This window comes from Nannospalax galili, unplaced genomic scaffold, assembly GCF_000622305.1.
Source record: "Nannospalax galili isolate Female #2095 unplaced genomic scaffold, S.galili_v1.0 scaffold1314, whole genome shotgun sequence".
NCBI classification, from domain to species: domain Eukaryota; kingdom Metazoa; phylum Chordata; class Mammalia; order Rodentia; family Spalacidae; genus Nannospalax; species Nannospalax galili.
In genome coordinates, this window is record NW_008333976.1 from 535,564 (window position 1) to 553,096 (window position 17,533).

The 17,533-nt window shown below is 51.9% G+C and overlaps 1 protein-coding gene across 2 annotated transcripts in view; it reads left to right on the forward strand.

The window, feature by feature from the left end:
• Positions 1–6,832: 6,832 nt before the first annotated feature.
• Positions 6,833–17,533, forward strand: part of Septin9 (septin 9) — a 186,523-nt gene continuing 175,822 nt past the window's right edge. The window contains exon 1 of one of the 2 annotated variants that reach the window (XM_029561525.1): positions 6,833–6,851. In XM_029561525.1, coding sequence (XP_029417385.1) covers positions 6,848–6,851 — 4 coding nt within the window. In that variant the 5' untranslated portion in view covers positions 6,833–6,847. Of the gene's footprint in view, positions 6,852–11,190; positions 11,225–17,533 lie in introns of those variants that run through there. The other variant, XM_017797120.2, reaches the window with a different exon arrangement.

Sequence of the window (17,533 nt, forward strand, 5' to 3'; positions counted from 1 at the left end):
CAAAAAAAAAAAAAGTAATAATAAAAAGGCAGTGATTGAGGAAGAGACCTGATGCCGACCTTTGGCCTCTATACATGTGTGAATGTACATGCGCACACACACACACACACACACAACCTGGAGAAGGTGTAAGCTCATGCCTGTAATTCCAGCACTCAGGAGGCTGTGGTAGAAGGATCACTATGGATGTGAGTGTAAATTCCAGGCTACATTTGGCTATAGAGACCTTGTCTCAAAATAAACAACAGAAAAGAAGGCTGTGAGGGTTGGGGTTTTCCACTGATTTTTCTCAGCCCCATCCCCCACCACTTCTCCTCCAAGGAGGCCCCAGGGAAGGGTCAGTAAGGAAGCTGGACCATATCCTTCCTCATACCCCCAAGTAGCAGTTCACCCTGGTCCCTCCTCTTGGGGGAAGGGACAGAGGCAAAGCCAGCCAAAATTGACCAGGGTCAGAGGCAGCAGGACAGTTAGAGGAGGTTTCATCTATAGGCTGCAGGTGGTGTCTGGCCAGCTTCAAGGGTGTCATTAGGATGGATGCCCTTGCCCTTTCTCACTAAGGGACCACATGTGAGCCAGCTGTGCCAGAAACACATTTGTGTCTTTCCACAATGTTGCAATTTACTGAATAACAAATTGTCATGGTTTGTTTCAATGCTACAATTTGCCAAATAGTCCCAGTTTACCTTGATAGGCGGCCATTGGCAATCACAGGCTCTTTTATTCCCACCTTAGTTACTACTATATTAACTCCCAGGTTACACATTACACTTCACACAATAATAATTATGTTGCAAAATGGCTAAGAAAGAGTGGAAGAGGCTGAGTTGATGGGGGCCATCTTGAAGTCAGAGGCGATACAAAAAAGCCTGTGAGGGACCAGACACAAGTTGTACAGGCACAGAGAGACGTCAGATTCAGGGTTGGGAGGACAGGCCATTTCAGGGGGCAGTGTTTGAAGTGTGCTGTGTGTCATGGGCGGGAGACCCTGTGCTCTAACTGGAGCCTGGGGACAGAGGCAAGAGTCCTTCCCTATGGTGATTTCCTGGGGAAGGTTCATAAAAAGTGACCAGGTAACAGTCCTGCCAGATTTCAGCCTCTTCTTTTACGGTCCCAGTAAAGGGGGTTCCAGCTGGTGTGATTGGTAAACTGTCTTGTGTTTCCAATATGATCTGATACATTTGCAGGTGTGTCATTATTTATCAGCATAAGTTAGTAATCAGTTTGCACCTCCTGGCGTCCTGGCCAATGGTGGTTGTTTACTTGTGTAAAGGAGATGTAGAGTCATTCTTTCTTGGCAGTTAGACTCGAAATGGAAGTAACTCAGGTCAAAGCTGTTGCTTCATAAAATGGAGCCAATAGTCCACACAGCATAGACTAACCAGGAACAGATCCTGCCTGCTCTGTTCCCCAAAGAAGATCCTGCACAACTTTTCAGGTGCCCTGTGATAAAAAGGTTCTGCAGTCGAAAGCCAGGTGTGATGGGTCATGCCTGAAATCCCAGCCCTTGAGAGGCTGAGGCAGGTGGATCTCGGGTTCAAGGCCATCTTAGGCGATGCAAGACCCTGTCTTAAGAAACCAGAAGCAGCAACAAAGAAATAACAGATGGAGGGAAAATAACCAAAGCACAGATCTGTCCATGTGAGGGGCTGGAGAGATGGCTCGGTGACGAAAGCGCTTGCCATGCAAGTGTGAGGGCTGGAGTATGGATCCACAGGATGCTGGGTAACATGGCAGGCCACCTGTATTTCCACCCTGGGGAGGCAGAGACCGGGGATCCCCAGAGAAAGCTGGCTAACAAGACTAGTCATATCGGCGAGCTCTGGTTTGAGTGAGAGACCCTGACTCGGTAAATAAGGTGGAAGAGTGATGGGGGATGGTTTCTGACATCAACCTTGGGCTTCCGGATGCAGTACACACACGTGCATGCACATACACTCCCACACAAATGGAAAGAAATCTCTCCTTTTGAAAGGAACACTTCAGAGGCATTTAGTGTAATTCCATAATTCTGATGTCACACGGTCACCCCCTCTGCCTCTGCTCCAGGATGATTCCTGGAACCCTCACTGCCCAAATAAGAGAACTGTCTCTGACCTCTTCACCGACTGACTACATTCTTGTTCCTTGTGTTTGGTGTCATGCCCTGGGGGTCCCTTTGGTTTGGTTTCTAGTCATCTTTTGGGACAGTACTCTGGATGATCTTGTGCCTCCCACAGTCCAGGGCCACTTCTCCCCCTGGTGACTCATAGTGTGCTGTTTCCTCGTGAGACCCACTTCCACTGTCCCACCATGCCCACCACAGCTACCTTAGCATACACAAAGGCCTCCTTTACACAGCACATAGGACCTGGCCTGTCATACCCAAGCGCCACCTGCCACCTGCCAGCTCTGACACCTCTCCCCTCAGTCTCCAGACACAGCCCATTCCTAGGACCTGGCCATTTTAGTCCCAGGAATACATCTCTATCTCCTTGATCCATGCCAGGCTCTCCTCCACATCAAGGTCCTCCCCACTGAAGGTTCTGATGGGACTGAGGCTTCTGACAGGCCCGTGGTCCCTCTTGCTCTTACCTAGGTTCAGGTACACTGTACTTCCACAATGTGCATCTGGTCATGCAGCCTCACCTTCCCTCTCTCAGAACCTGTGACTTCTGCTCTTCTTTAAAATGTCTGTGAGGGTCAGGGACATGGCTTACCAGGTAGACACTTGCTGATGACCTGAGTTTGATTCCCTGGACCCACAAGGTGGAAGGTGAGACACACGCACACATGCACACACACGCACACATAATATAGTAAAAAATAAAATGTAAAAACAATTTTTTAAGTGTTTGCCAGGACCAGTTCTCCAACATCTCTCCAACATCCTGGGCTCCAGACTCCTAGGTCCTCCTCCAGTTCTTTATGTAAAAAGAAACCAGGGGGTGGGGGCTGAATGCTGGTATATGTCTTTGATCTCAGCACTCTGGAGACAGAGCTAGGTAGATCTCTGTGAGATCAAGGCCAGCCTGGTCAACATAATAAATTCCAGGGCAGTCAGGGGTACAGGGGGACTGTCTTAAAACAAAACAAAACAAAACAAAATCCTGATAACAAACCATAAAGGAACCTGATCCCTGTTCCTTAGCCTCTCTTACCACAGGTCTTTGCACGGGCTGTTCTCTGACTGCAATCTGTCCTCTGTTTTTCCAGTTTCATCCTAGCTCAGCATGTGGGGTTCTGTCCTGGCGGGAGTGGTCAGGCCTCAGGGAACTAGGTTAGTTCCCTTTGGTACCCACCCTCCTGTACCTTCCTAATTTTGCTGACCACTGCCTCTCAGCTGGTCTTAACCGATCTTTGACCTCTGCCTGTCTTCCCTACCAAAGCGCTCTACCCCCAGGGCTCATATTGGGTAATGCATGGAAATATTCAAGAAACCTTGAATTAACAACTGAAAAAATAATTACTGAGACAAACACACAGGGGCATTTTAAAGTTCTTGATATTTTCAGACTGCTGTTCTGGAAGGTACTGTCAGAAAGCATACTCACAGTGCCTTCGAGAGTGTGTGTGGCCACACCTTTACTGTAAATTTCACTCACAGCAAAGCCTCAATCATCTGACAGGTTCAAGGTCTTGGGATGGCCAGAGTCAGAGCAGAGTCAGCAGCAAAGAGGCTGAGCCAAGCAGGCCTGAGGGCAGGCCAGTAAGCTCTCATCACAAGGGGAACCATCCCTGGGTGGCCCTCAAGGCCAAGCGGAACCTTCAAGCCTGAGGCCGAGATGGACCAGGAAGAGATTCATGGGAGAGGGGGCAGAAGGTGAGTGGAGGCTGCAGGGCTCAGAACCACATGACAACCCTGGAGGGGCTGATGGGGACCAGCTGAGGCTCTTCTCCACAGCCCTGGAACCTGGACTGACTGGGACGGCTCCAACAGGCCAGGACTGCTGGCTAGAACTTGGAATTGGGCCTCCCCACAGCAGGAGGTTTTGATAAGGGCCAGGTGACCCCTGTCTCCTAATTATTATGGCGTGGGGTGACCCCTTCCTAACCAGCAAGACCAGCTGAGGAAATTTACCAAACACTGGTGCCCTACTATTTGGATTTTTCCAGTCATAGGCATTGTTACCCCACAAACAGCTAAGCAATCAACCAAACAAAACCTTCTTTTCCTTATAAAATGCCCAGTCTCAGGTTAGAGCCACACAAAATACCAAACGGATCAGAAGGAAAGAGATTGTCCATCCTGCCTCGCCAGCTGACTCCATCTAAACCCCTCCCAGACTCAAAGGAAAGGGACCCAAGTTTCAAGGCAGCAGCAGAGTATGTGGGTCACGTTGTGATGGTTTGGGGAAATCTGCTTTCACAAAAGACTTATCCACACCCTGTAGAGCAAATGGAGCCCAGGGTAAGAAGAAGCCCTGGGGTGGGAGGGGCTCCCCCAGCCTGCGGGGTAGGTCCTCCTCACCCTTTGATCCCCTCTTGAGTCACAGTTCCATCCTCTATGAACACTGAGCTAGCAGCTGTCAGGCCCTGAGCAGCCTCCTTCCTTCCTCCTGAGGGTGAAAAGCTCTTTCACTGCATCCTGGCTCCAGTCTACACAGGGCAAGGACCCAACTCCTCTCAAAACGTGGGCGTTCCCAGAGTGTACTGAAAAGCCACCCCACCAGACAAACATCCCACCCACAAAACTTTTTAAAAAACGAATAAAACGTTTATTTAGAAGCAGTTTCAGGTTTACAGAAAAGCCACACCGAACATACAGAGACTCCCCAGTAGTCCCTTCATGCCCCAGTTTGTGTCCTCACAACCATCTTGCATTAGTGTGGTTCTCTGGCTGCACGAGATGAGTTAGTGTTGTCAGTACACTGTTGTCAGGCAGGGCCAATAATCCACCCTGGGCCCCCTCCTGGTGCTTTACATTTGCTGGGTTTTGAACAACATGCAGTGACATGCACCCACCATTGTGGGTCCATCTAGAAGAGTGTGACTGTCCCTATCCCCATCTCCCTCCCCCAGCCCCCAGATTGCTTCTTCCACTTGACCTCACAAAACCTTTCTGAGAGAAGTCCTTTACCACCTTGGCCTCCAGAAAGCTACTACGGAGAGGACCCTGGGAACGTCCCAAGACCTATAAACTGTGCTGTGTGGCTCCACAGTAATGCTGTGACCATCTGTAGGGTTTATGAGGCACCCTGAAGATTTTTTTTTTCGTCTTCAATTTTTTGTTTGTTTGGTTTTTTTGAGAGGAAATCTCATGTAACCCAAGATACCTCTGATTCCTGACCTTCCTGATCAGATCTGCCCACTAGTCTCAAAGTTGATGCCAAGTACTGGGATTACAGGCATGAGCCACCAAGCCCAGCTTGCTTGCTTGTTTTCCCTCTTTCTTTCTCATCTAGCCCCAGTTGGCCTGAAACTCACCATGCAGACCAGGCTGGCCTTGAACTCACAGAGATCTGCCTCTGCCTCCTGAATGCTGGGATTAAAGGCACGTGCCACCATGCCTGAAACCCCAGCTTGTTTTATTTTTAAGGTTAAAAAAAGTTTATGTATGTATGTATGTATGTACATATGTATGTATATATGTGTCTGAATATGAGTGCAGTGCCTGTAAAGACCAGAAGAGGGCATTAGATCCCCTGAATTTTTTTTTTTTTTAATCTTTTTGAAGCAGGGTCTCCTTGTAGCCCCAGCTGTCCTGGAACTCACTATGTAGACCAGGCTGGCCTTGAACTCACAGAGATCCACCTGCCTCTGCCTCCCAAATGCTGGGACTACAGGTATGCCCCACCACGCCCAGCAGATCCGTCTGCTGAAATTGTAATTACAGGTAGTTGTAAGCCACCAGATGTGGGTGGTGGGATCCGAATTTGGGTTCTCTGCAAGAGCAGGAAGTGCTCTTAACCACTGAGTCATCTCTCCCACCCTCTGAGGTCTTAGTAAAGACTTCCTTGTCTCAAAGGTCTTTCTTTAAGACTCCTTTGCTAGCTGAAGGTGGTGGTGCATACCTGTAATCCCAGCCCCCTGAGAGTCTGAGGGAGGGTCTCAAGTTTAAGAGCAGTCTCTAAATAGTAAGACTGAGGCACATAATTAAACAAAAACAAGCAAACAAAAAGTCAACACCCTCCACTGGCTCAGAGGACCATTCCAGCCCTTTATTTCCTCCTAATTTTACTGGAAGGACTGAATCATCTCTCTCCCTCGTCTCTCTTCCATGTTCCCAGAAGCAGAAAGAGGCAGGCGGCACCTTCACATTCTGCTGCAGAACTCCTCAGCAGTATGATTTCACACATTACATGCAGGGTCTGTTGCCTCTGATTTTGCAGGCAACAGTGTGGCTAAGCTTTCCGCCAGTGTCCAGGGCTGTATATTTTCTTTCTGGAGATCTTGACTTCCCCCAGGCCCATCAGATTCTACCCATTGCTCTCAAAGTCGATGCCATGTGCTTTGGGTTTTAACGGGAACATGGCAGTTAGACTTTGGGGGAGGGAGAGTTGGCTCAGCAGTAAGAGCACTGGCTGTTCTTGCAGAGGACTTGGGTTCAATTCCCAGCACTCACATGGTGGGTAACACCATCCATAACTCCAGTTCCAGGATAATTCGACAGCCTCTTCTGACCTCCAAGGGCAGTGCAGGACATGGGTGCACCTCCTACATGCAGGCAATACACTCATACACATAAAATTTAAAGAAAAAAAAAAAAAAAACCTGAGACTTAGAGAAACTGACCAGCCACGAACCACTTAGTAGGCAGAAGAACTGAGTGTTTAAGACAGTTTTTAAAAAGTGGATGGCAACGTAGACTCTTTGGTGAAGGAGTAACAGAAGTCTGTGGGCCAAATACCATTCATGATGACCTTGAGCCATGGGTAAGCCTAACGTTAGGGGCATTCCACTGAGGAATTTGGGGAAGAGGGCACACATTTTAAAGAGTTATCCATGAAAAAAATTTCAAATTTCCTCCTCCTCTCCCTTCCCTCTCCCCAACTTCCCTCTTCCCCCTTCCTCCCTCTCCTCCTCCTCCTCCCTCTCTTCCTCCTCCTTCCCCTCTACCTCATTCCTCCACCCCCCACCTCTTCCACAAGCTGCATCCAAGCCCTTTTTGGCCACACCAGGACAGAGCCTAAGCGTTTTTGCTGGACCTGAGCGGAAATCTGCAGGTGTTGGCACAAGTGGTGATTGGCGGCATAGGTGTGGCAGGCGGTCTCAGGATCCTGGCACAGGCATTCACAGCTCAGGAGACTGGAGCCTGTGACTGTGCCCCTCCCCTGCCGCTCCTCTCTTCAGCTTCCGGAACCTCAGGCCCCCAGATGTGGAAGGGAGCCGGCGCCGCGGAAGCAGGCGGTCTGTACCTGGGATGGGGAGGGCTCTACCCCGCCAAGGGGAGCAGGTGGGGCCAACACGCAGCTGTGCTCACTCTCGGCTCTCTGCAGACAAGTTTCCCACACTCATGAAGTGACAATACTTGGGTTCTCTAAAGAGGGAGAGGGGAAGGGGATTTGGAGGCCGGTGTCACGGTTCTGCCGGCTTTTCAGGATGGTGCGCCCTAGGCAGCCTGATCGGTATGGACTTCCGTGCGCCCTCCGGATGGCAGCGCATTCTCTCCCTAACGCCAGCCCCTTGCGGTGCAGGCCGGCGCCCCAGGCATGCCCTTCCCACTGCCCGGAACCGGCTCCTCCCATCACCTTGGCTACCTGGCACATTCCCGCTCCTTTTCCCAAGCCTTGTTTGCCTTTCTTTGGCACAACCTCAATAGAACGCTTTCAACACCCTCAAGAGAGAATTAATCACTTTCTGCTCTGCATGTTCAAAACAAAACGTTTTATTATGGAACAATGTTTCTTTTTTCTTTTCCTTTTTGGTTTTTTTTTTTTAATTAGATCTTAAATATTTATTTATGTGTGTGCGCGTGTATGTATGTGTTGGGGGTGGGTGCATGAGCCACAGCTTGGTGGCAAGTGACTTTACCTACAGATCCTCTTTTTTTTTTTTTTTTTTGGTTTTTTTGAAGCAGGGTCTCCCTTTAGCCCCAGCTTTCCTGGAACTCACTATGTAGACCAGGCTGGCCTTGAACTCACAGAGATCAGCCTGCCTCTGCTTCCCAAGTGCTAGGACTACAGGCCTGTGCCACCACACTGGGCTGCAGATCCTCTTTAAAAAATTGTTTATTCCTTTTTTTTGAGACAGGGTCTCCCTGTAGCCCCAGCTGTCCTGGAACTTACTATGTAGACCAGGCTGGCCTTGAACTCACTTGAGATCTGCCTGTCTCTGCCTCCCAAGTGCTGGGATTAAAGGTGTGCACCACCACGCCCGGCAAAAATTTATTCTTAATTTTAAAAAATTTATTGTATTTTATGTGTATGAGTGTTTTGCCTGCATGTGTGTAAGTGCACCTATATTGTGCAATGCCCACAGAGGTCAGAAGAGGGCATTGGATCCCCTGGAACTGGAGTTATGGATGATTGTTAGCTGCCATGTGGGTGCTGGGATTTGGGCCTAGGTCTTCTGCAAGAACAGCCAGTGTTCTCAACTGCAGAGCCATCTCTCCAGCCCCTATTTTTAAAAAATATTTTTATTGAATATTTGAGAATTTCGCGCAATGTATTTTAAGCCTATTCAGCCTCCCTTCCTACCTGCACCCCCCGCCTTATTACCTACTCGTCCAATTTTGTGTCCTCTATTATTTTTTTTAAGGGCTATGGAGTCTAATTTGTGTCCCCAAATGCCCCTCCACGTGGATCCATTTCCTGCAGCCTGGTCTACTCACCCAGTGTCAGAGCCTTAAAGAAAACTGACTCTCCCTCTCCCAGCAGCTATCAGTTGCCAATAGTTCCTCAGCTAGGACTGGGACTTCCTACCCGCCTCCTCGCTTCTATGCGGGAAATTTGTCTTACTTGAGCTCACGTAGGTCTTGTGCACCTACGTGAATCCGCTGTCACATCCGCTGTGAATTCATGAGAGTAACTATCCTGCTGTCTGGAAAACAGTTTCCCTGTGGTCACATACCACTTCTGGCTCTTTATAGTCTTTCTGCCCGCTCATCTACAATGGTCTCTGAGCCTTGGAAGACAAGGGTTTGATATAGGTGTCCTATCCAGGCCCAAGCACTCTGCAGTCTCTTATTCTCTGCATGTTGACCAATTGTGGGTCTCTGTGTTACTGGCCACCTGCTGCAAGAAGGTTCTCTGGTAAGAGTTGAAAGATACACTTATGGCCCGGCGTGGTGGCACAGGCCTTTAATCCCAGCACTCGGGAGGCAGAGGCAGGTGGATCTCTGTGAGTTCGAGGCCAGCCTGGTCTACATAGTGAGTTCCAGGACAGCTGGGGCTACAGGGAGACCTTGTCTCAAAAAAAAGAAAAAGAAAAAGAAAAAAACAAAAGAAAGATACACTTATCTATGGGTATAACAGTAAGTCATTAGGAGTTGACTTACTACTATGTCCATTTGGTGGAATAATAGCAGAATGTTCTCCCCTATGGCCTGTGACCTGTCTAGCTACAGGTTCTCAGATGGACTTCAATGCCAGGTATGGGCTCCAACTTGTGAACAGGGTCCAGCTATTTTATTTATATGTGTGTCTGTGTGCATCAGTGTATATGCATCTGAGTGTATGTGCTTATGTGTGTCCTGGTGCTTGGGGGGGGGGGGACCAGAAGAAGGAGCTGGATTCCCTGGAGCAGGAGTTACAGGCAGTAGTGAGCCACCTGACGTGGGTGCTGGGAATCCAATGAACTCTGGTCCTCAAGAGCGGCAAGTGCTCTTAACTGCTGAGCCAACTCTCCAGCCTCTTTCTTTGGAGGGGCAGGGTTAGTTTTCTTGAGACAGGGTCTTACTATGTAGTTCTGGTTGGTCTTGAACTCACTATGTTAGAGCAGGCTGGTCTCTCTTACTGAGGTCCACTTGCCTCTACCTCCTGAGTGCTGGGCTCAAAGGCATGCACCACCAAGCTCGCCTTTTAAAAAAAAATTTTTTTTTTATTTTATGTGGCGTATATTGCCTGCATGTATGTGAGTGCACCTGTGTCGTGCAGTGCTGTGGAGGTCAGAAGAGGGCTTCGGATTCTCCTGGAACTGGAGTTAAGGATGGTTGGTAGCCACCATGTGGGTGCTGGGAATTGAACCTGGGTCCTCTGCAAGAGCAGTCAGTGCTCTTAATCGCTGAGCCATCTCTCCAGCCCCCAAGCTTGCCTTTTTTGTTATGATTTTTGTTTTTTTTAAGACAGGGCTCCCTGTAACCCCAGTTGGCCTGGAACTCACTATTATAGCCCAGAGTGGCATTAAACTCACAGTGATCTTCCTGCCTTAGCCTTCCAAGTGCTGAGATTACAGGAGTGCATCTTTTAAAAAGTTTTTTATACTTATTTTTATTTTATGTGTATGAGTGCATTGCCTGTATAAGTGCGTCCATGTCATGCAATGCCTGAGGAGGTCAAAAAAGGGTGTTGGATACCCTGGAACTGGAGTTATGGATGGTTGTTAGCTGCCAGGTGGGTGCTGGGGGTTCTGCAAGGACAGCCTCTGTTTTTAATAATCCGAAGGAAAGCCAGGCGTGGTGGCGCAGGCCTTTAATCCCAGCGCTTGGGAGGCAGAAGCAGGTGTATCTCTGTGATACCAAGGCCAGCCTGGTCTACATAATGAGTTCTAGGCCAGCTAGGGCTACACCTAGCACCTAGCAGCAGGAATTGCCAGGGTTTTAAACTGTAAAGACTCAGGCGCCCCTCTGCATTGAGTGCCCGGCACGGAGTGGACACTTTGCGAATGTCAGATGTGCTGGGAATGGCGACCAGGCCAACGTGGCCAACTTGCAGAGGCGCACGCTGAGGACCCGGCTCGTCAGGGCAGCCATCGGGGTCTGTCCTTCTGATGACCCGCACAATGCGGGACAGACGCGGTACCATCGGTGGTACCCGCCCCGGGACGCTTCTTCCTGTGGTTCCCACCTGGCCTCGCCCCGCGGGGAAAGTTGGGTGGCGCATGGCGCGCAGTCGGGTCCGCGGACCCTGGGGGCTGCGGGGTGGGCGGTCCCCTCCGGAGCCGTGGAGACGCCCGGTGCTCCACCAGGTGCAGCGGGAGGCCGGGGCGGGGCGCGCACCTCGCGGGGGCGGGCGCTGGTCTCTCCGCCCTCCTCCCGCCCACGGCTGGCGGCGGATTAGCGACCCGGGAGCCTGCGCCCCGCGGCCTCGCAGCCACACTTTTCCTGGGAGCCACGGCCACGGCGGCAGTATGAAGAAGTCATATTCAGGTGAGCGTCGCGCCCTGGCGTGGGGAGGGAGCAGCGCTTCTCACCTGCCGTTGGTGGCCGGCGTGGGCGAGGCCTCCGGGAGCTAAGCGGGTTCCCACGGCCCAGACCCTGCGGGCGCCATGTGTCCTCAGGATGGACTTGGGGCGCCCGGTTGAGTTGTCGCAGCCCCCACCGGGAGATGGGGACAGAGAGGCGTTCCACGCGTGAGACCTGCCTTCCACGCGCTCGATTTTCCCCTCTGCGCACACAGGGGGCTGCCAGGGCCTGGAGGAGGCCGGGTGCCGGAGCCCCCTGACCTCTACACGGCTGGTCCCTCTTCTGACCTTGGCTGAGGGTCCCCTGCCATTGTCCCGTAGGCCTGGTTCACTCAAGAGTGTGAGGGGCTGCCCTGGAGGGGCTATCCTCGCTTAATAGCTGGAACTTTTGACTTACAGGTTGCTCTCGTAGTGCCTGGCTGCGTCTGGGTTGGTGGGGTGGGGCTGGGTGGGGGTGAGGGGTGTCTAGTGATAACTTGTTAGTCTTTCCCGTAGTAGCGCACTGGAGGGTCTGCAACCTAGGCCACCCAGGAGTGCTGGGCTTAGCTTTTGGGTCTCAGTGTGCCATCAGCCTCTAGTATGCTAAGCTCACTCATACTAGAGTATAATGGGGGTGGGTCCAGTGAGACTCTCCAGGGCGTTCAATACCCATCCTTGCTAAGCATCTCTCTGCTACTTGGCAGTTCTCTTTGACAGGCCACCTGAGGCCACCAGGGCAGGTCACTGGACAGTCTTGATTGCAACTCTTTCTATGGTTTCCTTTGTGATCCCAGAGGGAGCCCTTGTCCCCCTAAATTCTCAAATAATCTATCTCCTCTTCCACTAACCCCACAAGTCCTCTCTTGTTTTTAATCTGTTTGGGGACTAGAAGCTTTCTGCCAAAGAACCTGTGAATTAATTTGAGTTCAGAATCTTAGGACTGAGTGGGAGTTGAAGGGGTCCTTTGGGCCATCCCACTGCCTTGGGGCCATGATCTGTTTCCTCCTACTTTCCATATTCAGGAACCAAAATGGGTAAAAAAGATTACCCCCTTTCAAAGAGGACCTTTCAGCTTCCCCTTAAAAAGTAGCCCTCTGGGTCAGTAGCTCAGAAACTCCTGGTTCACTCTCAGTTACAAACTCAGCTGCTCATCCTCCCCTCACCCCCCAAGCACTAGCCTGTTGATATGGTGGTGGGGGAGGAGGGGGCTTCCAGGTGGCTTATGCTCAGGTTTGGCACTGCGCCCCTCTCCCTCCCCAGCATGCTCTGGATGCTTCGGATGGTTGTGGGCATCGCAGCTGGGTGCCCGTTTTCCCAGGCTCTCTGGCCTGCCTGGGGATGGTCAGTGGCTGTGAGCTTTAGTCCCTGGTGCCTCACACTTCCTGACCCACTGGTGAGTCTGGACATTGGGGTATCCAAGGGCCCTGGCTCATAGTTGCTTGACCTTTTTCTCCATGACCCTCTTGCACAAACCCCAGAAAGTCCCCTCTCTGGATGGGGGTCTCTGAGCCTGGGGCTTATTGGGAGGAGGGAGACCAATGTTTGCGCCGACCAGGTAGATTTTTGGGGGTTTTTTTGTAAAAAGATGAAACTTTTTGTGATAGGTAGGTGGACGTAGAGCATATGTGGAGAGTAGGAGCCAGCCCCTGTGAGAGCAAGCTCCCCCCTTCCTTATGTTTACCTAAAGGGGCGGGGCCCCTTGAGGATGGGTGAAGGGAGGGCCTGGACCATTTCCAGTTTGTTCCCTGACTGGCAGTGGGCCAAGGAGTGCTGGGTCACTCTGCTGCACTTCTATGGGGTTGGGCTGTAGGGGCTCGGCCCTGTGCTGGCTCTTTCTGGTCTGGTGCCAGTGGTGTTCTGAGTGGGGTCACTTGCCAAAGTCAGACTGGTCCTAATCAACCACAACTTAAGGAAAGTAACAGAAATGTGAGAACTCTCCCCTGGTGTCTGGAAACCAAGGGCAACCAGGAAGATTTGTGTTTTTTCCCCTTGGACTGAGTGGGATTCTGCCTTCTGGTCCTGTTTATGAACTTGAAGGACATAGAGTAGCTGTCACACTGTGGCCAGGAGATCTGGTGTGAGCATTCCCGGGCCTCTGAAGAGCGGAGGGGAGGGAGAAGGGTCTGGTTTATGCATGTCCATCAAATGTACTTCCTGTAGTAAGCATCCACAGCCAGGACCAGAGGGGGCAAATGTGATACCAGGGGAGCTGCCAGGGTATCAGGGCATTTGAGGGGCTCTCTGACAGCCCTGGCAGAGCCTCTGGCTTTCTCCTGCATGCATTTCTGTCATTCCAGTGGGCAGAACAATGGTAAGCTATAGCAGTGTGGCCCAGTGGTTAAAGGCTGTGCAGCCCTGAGCCCTTAGGCTCTGAGGATTAAGCCCTAGGCTGCTGTGGGGACTGAGCACTTCATCTCACGTGTCTCATTTGTTAAATGGGGACAGTGCTCGGCTGTGATGGTTACGTGAGTTCATACAGGAACAGGTTCAGAAATGCCTGCTCTAACTCGCTAGGTGCTGTCCTCCGCATTATTTTGGGTGGTAGGAGGGACCAGGAGGCCCTGGAGCTTCCCCTAGCCCCCCTTGCCACTCCTACTTTGGAGGCCAGGAGGTTTGGAGGCCCCTGTGTGCTGGAGCCAGCTGCAGGTCGCTCCTGTCTGTTTTGGGGGTTCTAAATTGAGGGCTTCTTACACATGCTGTGCCTCTTAGAACTTTCCCCATGATCCTCCTGGCCTTCTTGGAAAACCACAGACACAATGGCAGGGGACTTGGCTGTGAATCAGAATGGGGGGGCAGGGTGTACATTGGAATTATCTTGGGATTCCTGTGACTTTCAGGAGACTCTTGAAGGGGATGGCCAGCTTTGCCAACTCTGTGCTGGGCAGGGATTTAGTCCTAGACTGTCCACAGGATGAGGGTTTCACCCTGGTCAGCACTCTAGGGGCACCTTGGAAGGGTGAGGGATGCATCCTCCCAGGTCACTTCTGAGCCTGCTACCCATACGTTGTTGAGTGTGGGAATGGGTGGCCCAAGTCTTCCTTTTCTACACTGGCCCCTCTGCAGCTCAGTGCATGCTTGGACCACCTCTTGTCTCAAGTTCAAGCTTGTTTGTTCTGGTACATTCGGAGGACCTGGGCAGGAAAGAAAGAAGCCTTTACATGTAAGATGTCTGTGGCTGTGTCCCACCCATGTCACCTCCCGAGGCCCCCTAGTCCTGAGAGAGCTGACTGAGCGCAAGCCAGGGGCCAGCCCTTCCCAGCCCGTTAGGGAGATGGGAAGGCAAGTTCAGGCATGAATGACTGGCTACCCTGTCTGCCCCTGCTCCCCAACTCACCCCAAAGCCCAAGCTCCACAGCTCTTCTACACTCTGCTGAAGGTTCAGAGAGCCTAGTGCAATACACCTGAGTGTGAAATAGCCTACCTTCCACCTAACCTCTCCCCCTCCATGACCCGCAGAGAGGACGAAGGCCACTTAGAAGCAGCAGGCTATCTCTACATCTAGTCAGATGGGGGGCTGCCCATGTGCATAAAGGGCCCAGCTGGGTGTCTCTAGAGGACCCATGAGCACTCCCTGCCCCATCTGAGCACTCAGCTGCCCTCCTCAGATTGTCCTCCCATCCCAGGCCACTCAAGGTCCTGAGTGAATGGGACCTGGGGGTGGGACTCAGTTTCCACATGTTTGTCTGTGGGCAGTGTTGCGTGGGCTTTGTTAAAGATGTTCTTGATAAGGAAGATCTAGCACAGACCAGCACAGAGCCAGGCCCTGGGATAGATCCTGAGAGGATCTCCCGCCTGGAGGATGTGGTGGTAGGGGGCTCCAGAGAGAGGGTCCAGGCCTGAGGGGTGTGAACAATTAGGTGGGGAAGGAGGTGACTCTTGCTGGGTTCCTAGACTTGTTTGTTGGGCCTGTTACCTTGGAAACATTCCAGCTCTGGTAGCTGCAGGGGATTTATGGGGCAATTCAGCAGTGGCAGTGCCTGGTGAAGCCCCCTGAGACTCGTACAAAATACACGCAGTTACAGCCCGCTATGCTGAGGGGTTCCTAGAGAGACCTCGACCAGAATCCCAATGGCGATAGGGTCATGTGATCCAGAAATCTGCCTTGGTGGGTATAGGGCCTGGTGGGGAGCCACCATCCTGTGAAGCACAAGGGTCCTGTGGCAGCGAGACCTGCGGGGTACGCAGAGTCAGTGGTGGCAGCAAAGTTGACTGTGGCAGGTGGACTGGTGACCTCTGTGCCTCCTCTGATGGGACAGCAGTGCCTTGGACTAAGAAACTTTGGCAGGAGGCCTAGCCCTAGTTGGCCTTGCCAGAGCAGCCCCACTGAGCTATGAGGGGCCCTGTCTCCCCACAGTTTCTGGCCTCTTTGAATTCTCTGTGCATGCAGTCAGTTATTCCAGAAGGGTCTGCTGGGTTCTTTAGGAACCACACGCTGATGGCTCGAGGCAGCAGCACTGACGGGCCCAAGGCTTGAGGGGCATTCTGATCCCAGCCTTGTTTCTTGACCTTATCTTCCCAACCCTGCCCTGAGCCCGGGTCCAGTTGCAGCCAGTGTGAAGGGGACACTAAGCTGCTCCCCACAGAATAGGTGTCGGCCCCAGGAGCCTTGCTTGTCAGTGGCCTCTCGGAGCTCTGTAACAACTGAGCTTTGTTCCGGGCCTGATCTGACCTGGTTCTCTGAAGCCTGACTGTTGGCAGCCTGGAGACCCAGAGACAGGAAACAGGAGCAGCACAGGTGGTGAAAGTCGATCCTGACTTCAGGTCGCAGGGTGGCCCTTGGACTTAGGCCTTCCCTGGCAGGGACCCAAGTCACCATCATCTTCAGAACTGCAGTGTCCCTTGGAGTGCTGCTATAAGGGGTGAGGAGGGCCTCCGGAGCTTGGGACCTGACCCAGGCTTGAGGTTTAGAAGAGAGGAGCAGGCAGGAGTGCCAGACTTCTGTCCAGCAGAAATGGCCATAGTATACCAGAGTGGGCTGTATTCTCTCTTCCTCACTTGTCCCAGGTCGTGGGGTGATATGGAGGCCATGCTGGGACTCTCTCTGGTATGTGTCATGTGCCCCCCGCCACGCACAGCACTGTGCTTGGAGCTAGAGATTGACTACAACAGCAGAAGCCCCCTAGTGCTGTGCCCAGGCTCCTGGCCCGCAACAGACCAGGCACGTTGGGGCAGTGGCTGACTCAGGAGTAGCGGTGACAGTGCCCAGGTTTGAGCTGGGCTTCAGGTGAGCATGGTTACCAGGAAGGGCTGGGCTTGGGTGAGCTGGCAGGCTGCCCAGGCCTTGTACTGAGATCAATGAGATCCGCATCCTGGGGCCTCCTTTCACAGCTCTCCAGTAAATGACGCCTCCTGTTTCTGAGAGGATCAGATCCCAGTAGGGGAAAAGACTGCTGTAACCCAAGCCACTTGGAAGTGGGTTACATCCAACCCTGGTCATGCGGGGGACTTGACCGCTCAATACCGAGGGGTCTGGGGAATCATTTGTAAAACTCACTGATAATTCTAGATCTTTGGCTCTGTAGACACAAGGGTTGAGTGGGTGGGTAGGTGGGCAACATTATGGCTGAAGGGAACTGGGTCCTGTGGACACTGTAAGGCACCAGGCAGAACAGTCAAGTGCACACAGCACCCAGCACCAGGGACTGGGAGGAGGGGTGGTGACTTCTTGCCAGTATTGGCATCACACTGCCTCCTGGCTTCCAAGGTGTGGCAAACCTCAGCTATGCGGGTGAGTCATCTGGAGAGCAGAGCTTCCTGGTGGCGGGGTCAGTGCTGACTGCTGGACCTTGACATTATTTTTCTGGAAGTGCTTTCTGAAATGCACTGTCCCTTGTTTTGTTTGGTTGTTGTATTGTTGGCTGTCATTGATTTTGTGCAATGGACTTTGCCAAACAATGCAAACAGGAAATTGAATGGGAAACCTTCAGAACCACATGGGCTACAACGTTCTCTTTCGTGTTGATTTCTGTGCTTGTTCCTACAGGTGGAAATTGTATCATTTACCTGTCAGAGGGGTAGAGCGCGCTTTCAGAGTTGCGCATTCTCAGTAGAAATAATATGTCCTGTTCCTTTTCCTGGCAATCAGATAGCAGATGTGGTTTAGAGCCATGACTTGAATAGCTCTTCAGAGAAGTCCCGTAGTTGACCCGACCTCTCACCAGCTCTCCTAAGGGTCCACTCACACCGACCCTCTTCCATGACCGTGTATGACCCTTGAAGGGTGCGGAGCTGAGCTGACCATTTACAGGACTCTTTTTCTAGCTGTGGACAGGGACTGCTTGAATATTGCTTCAGT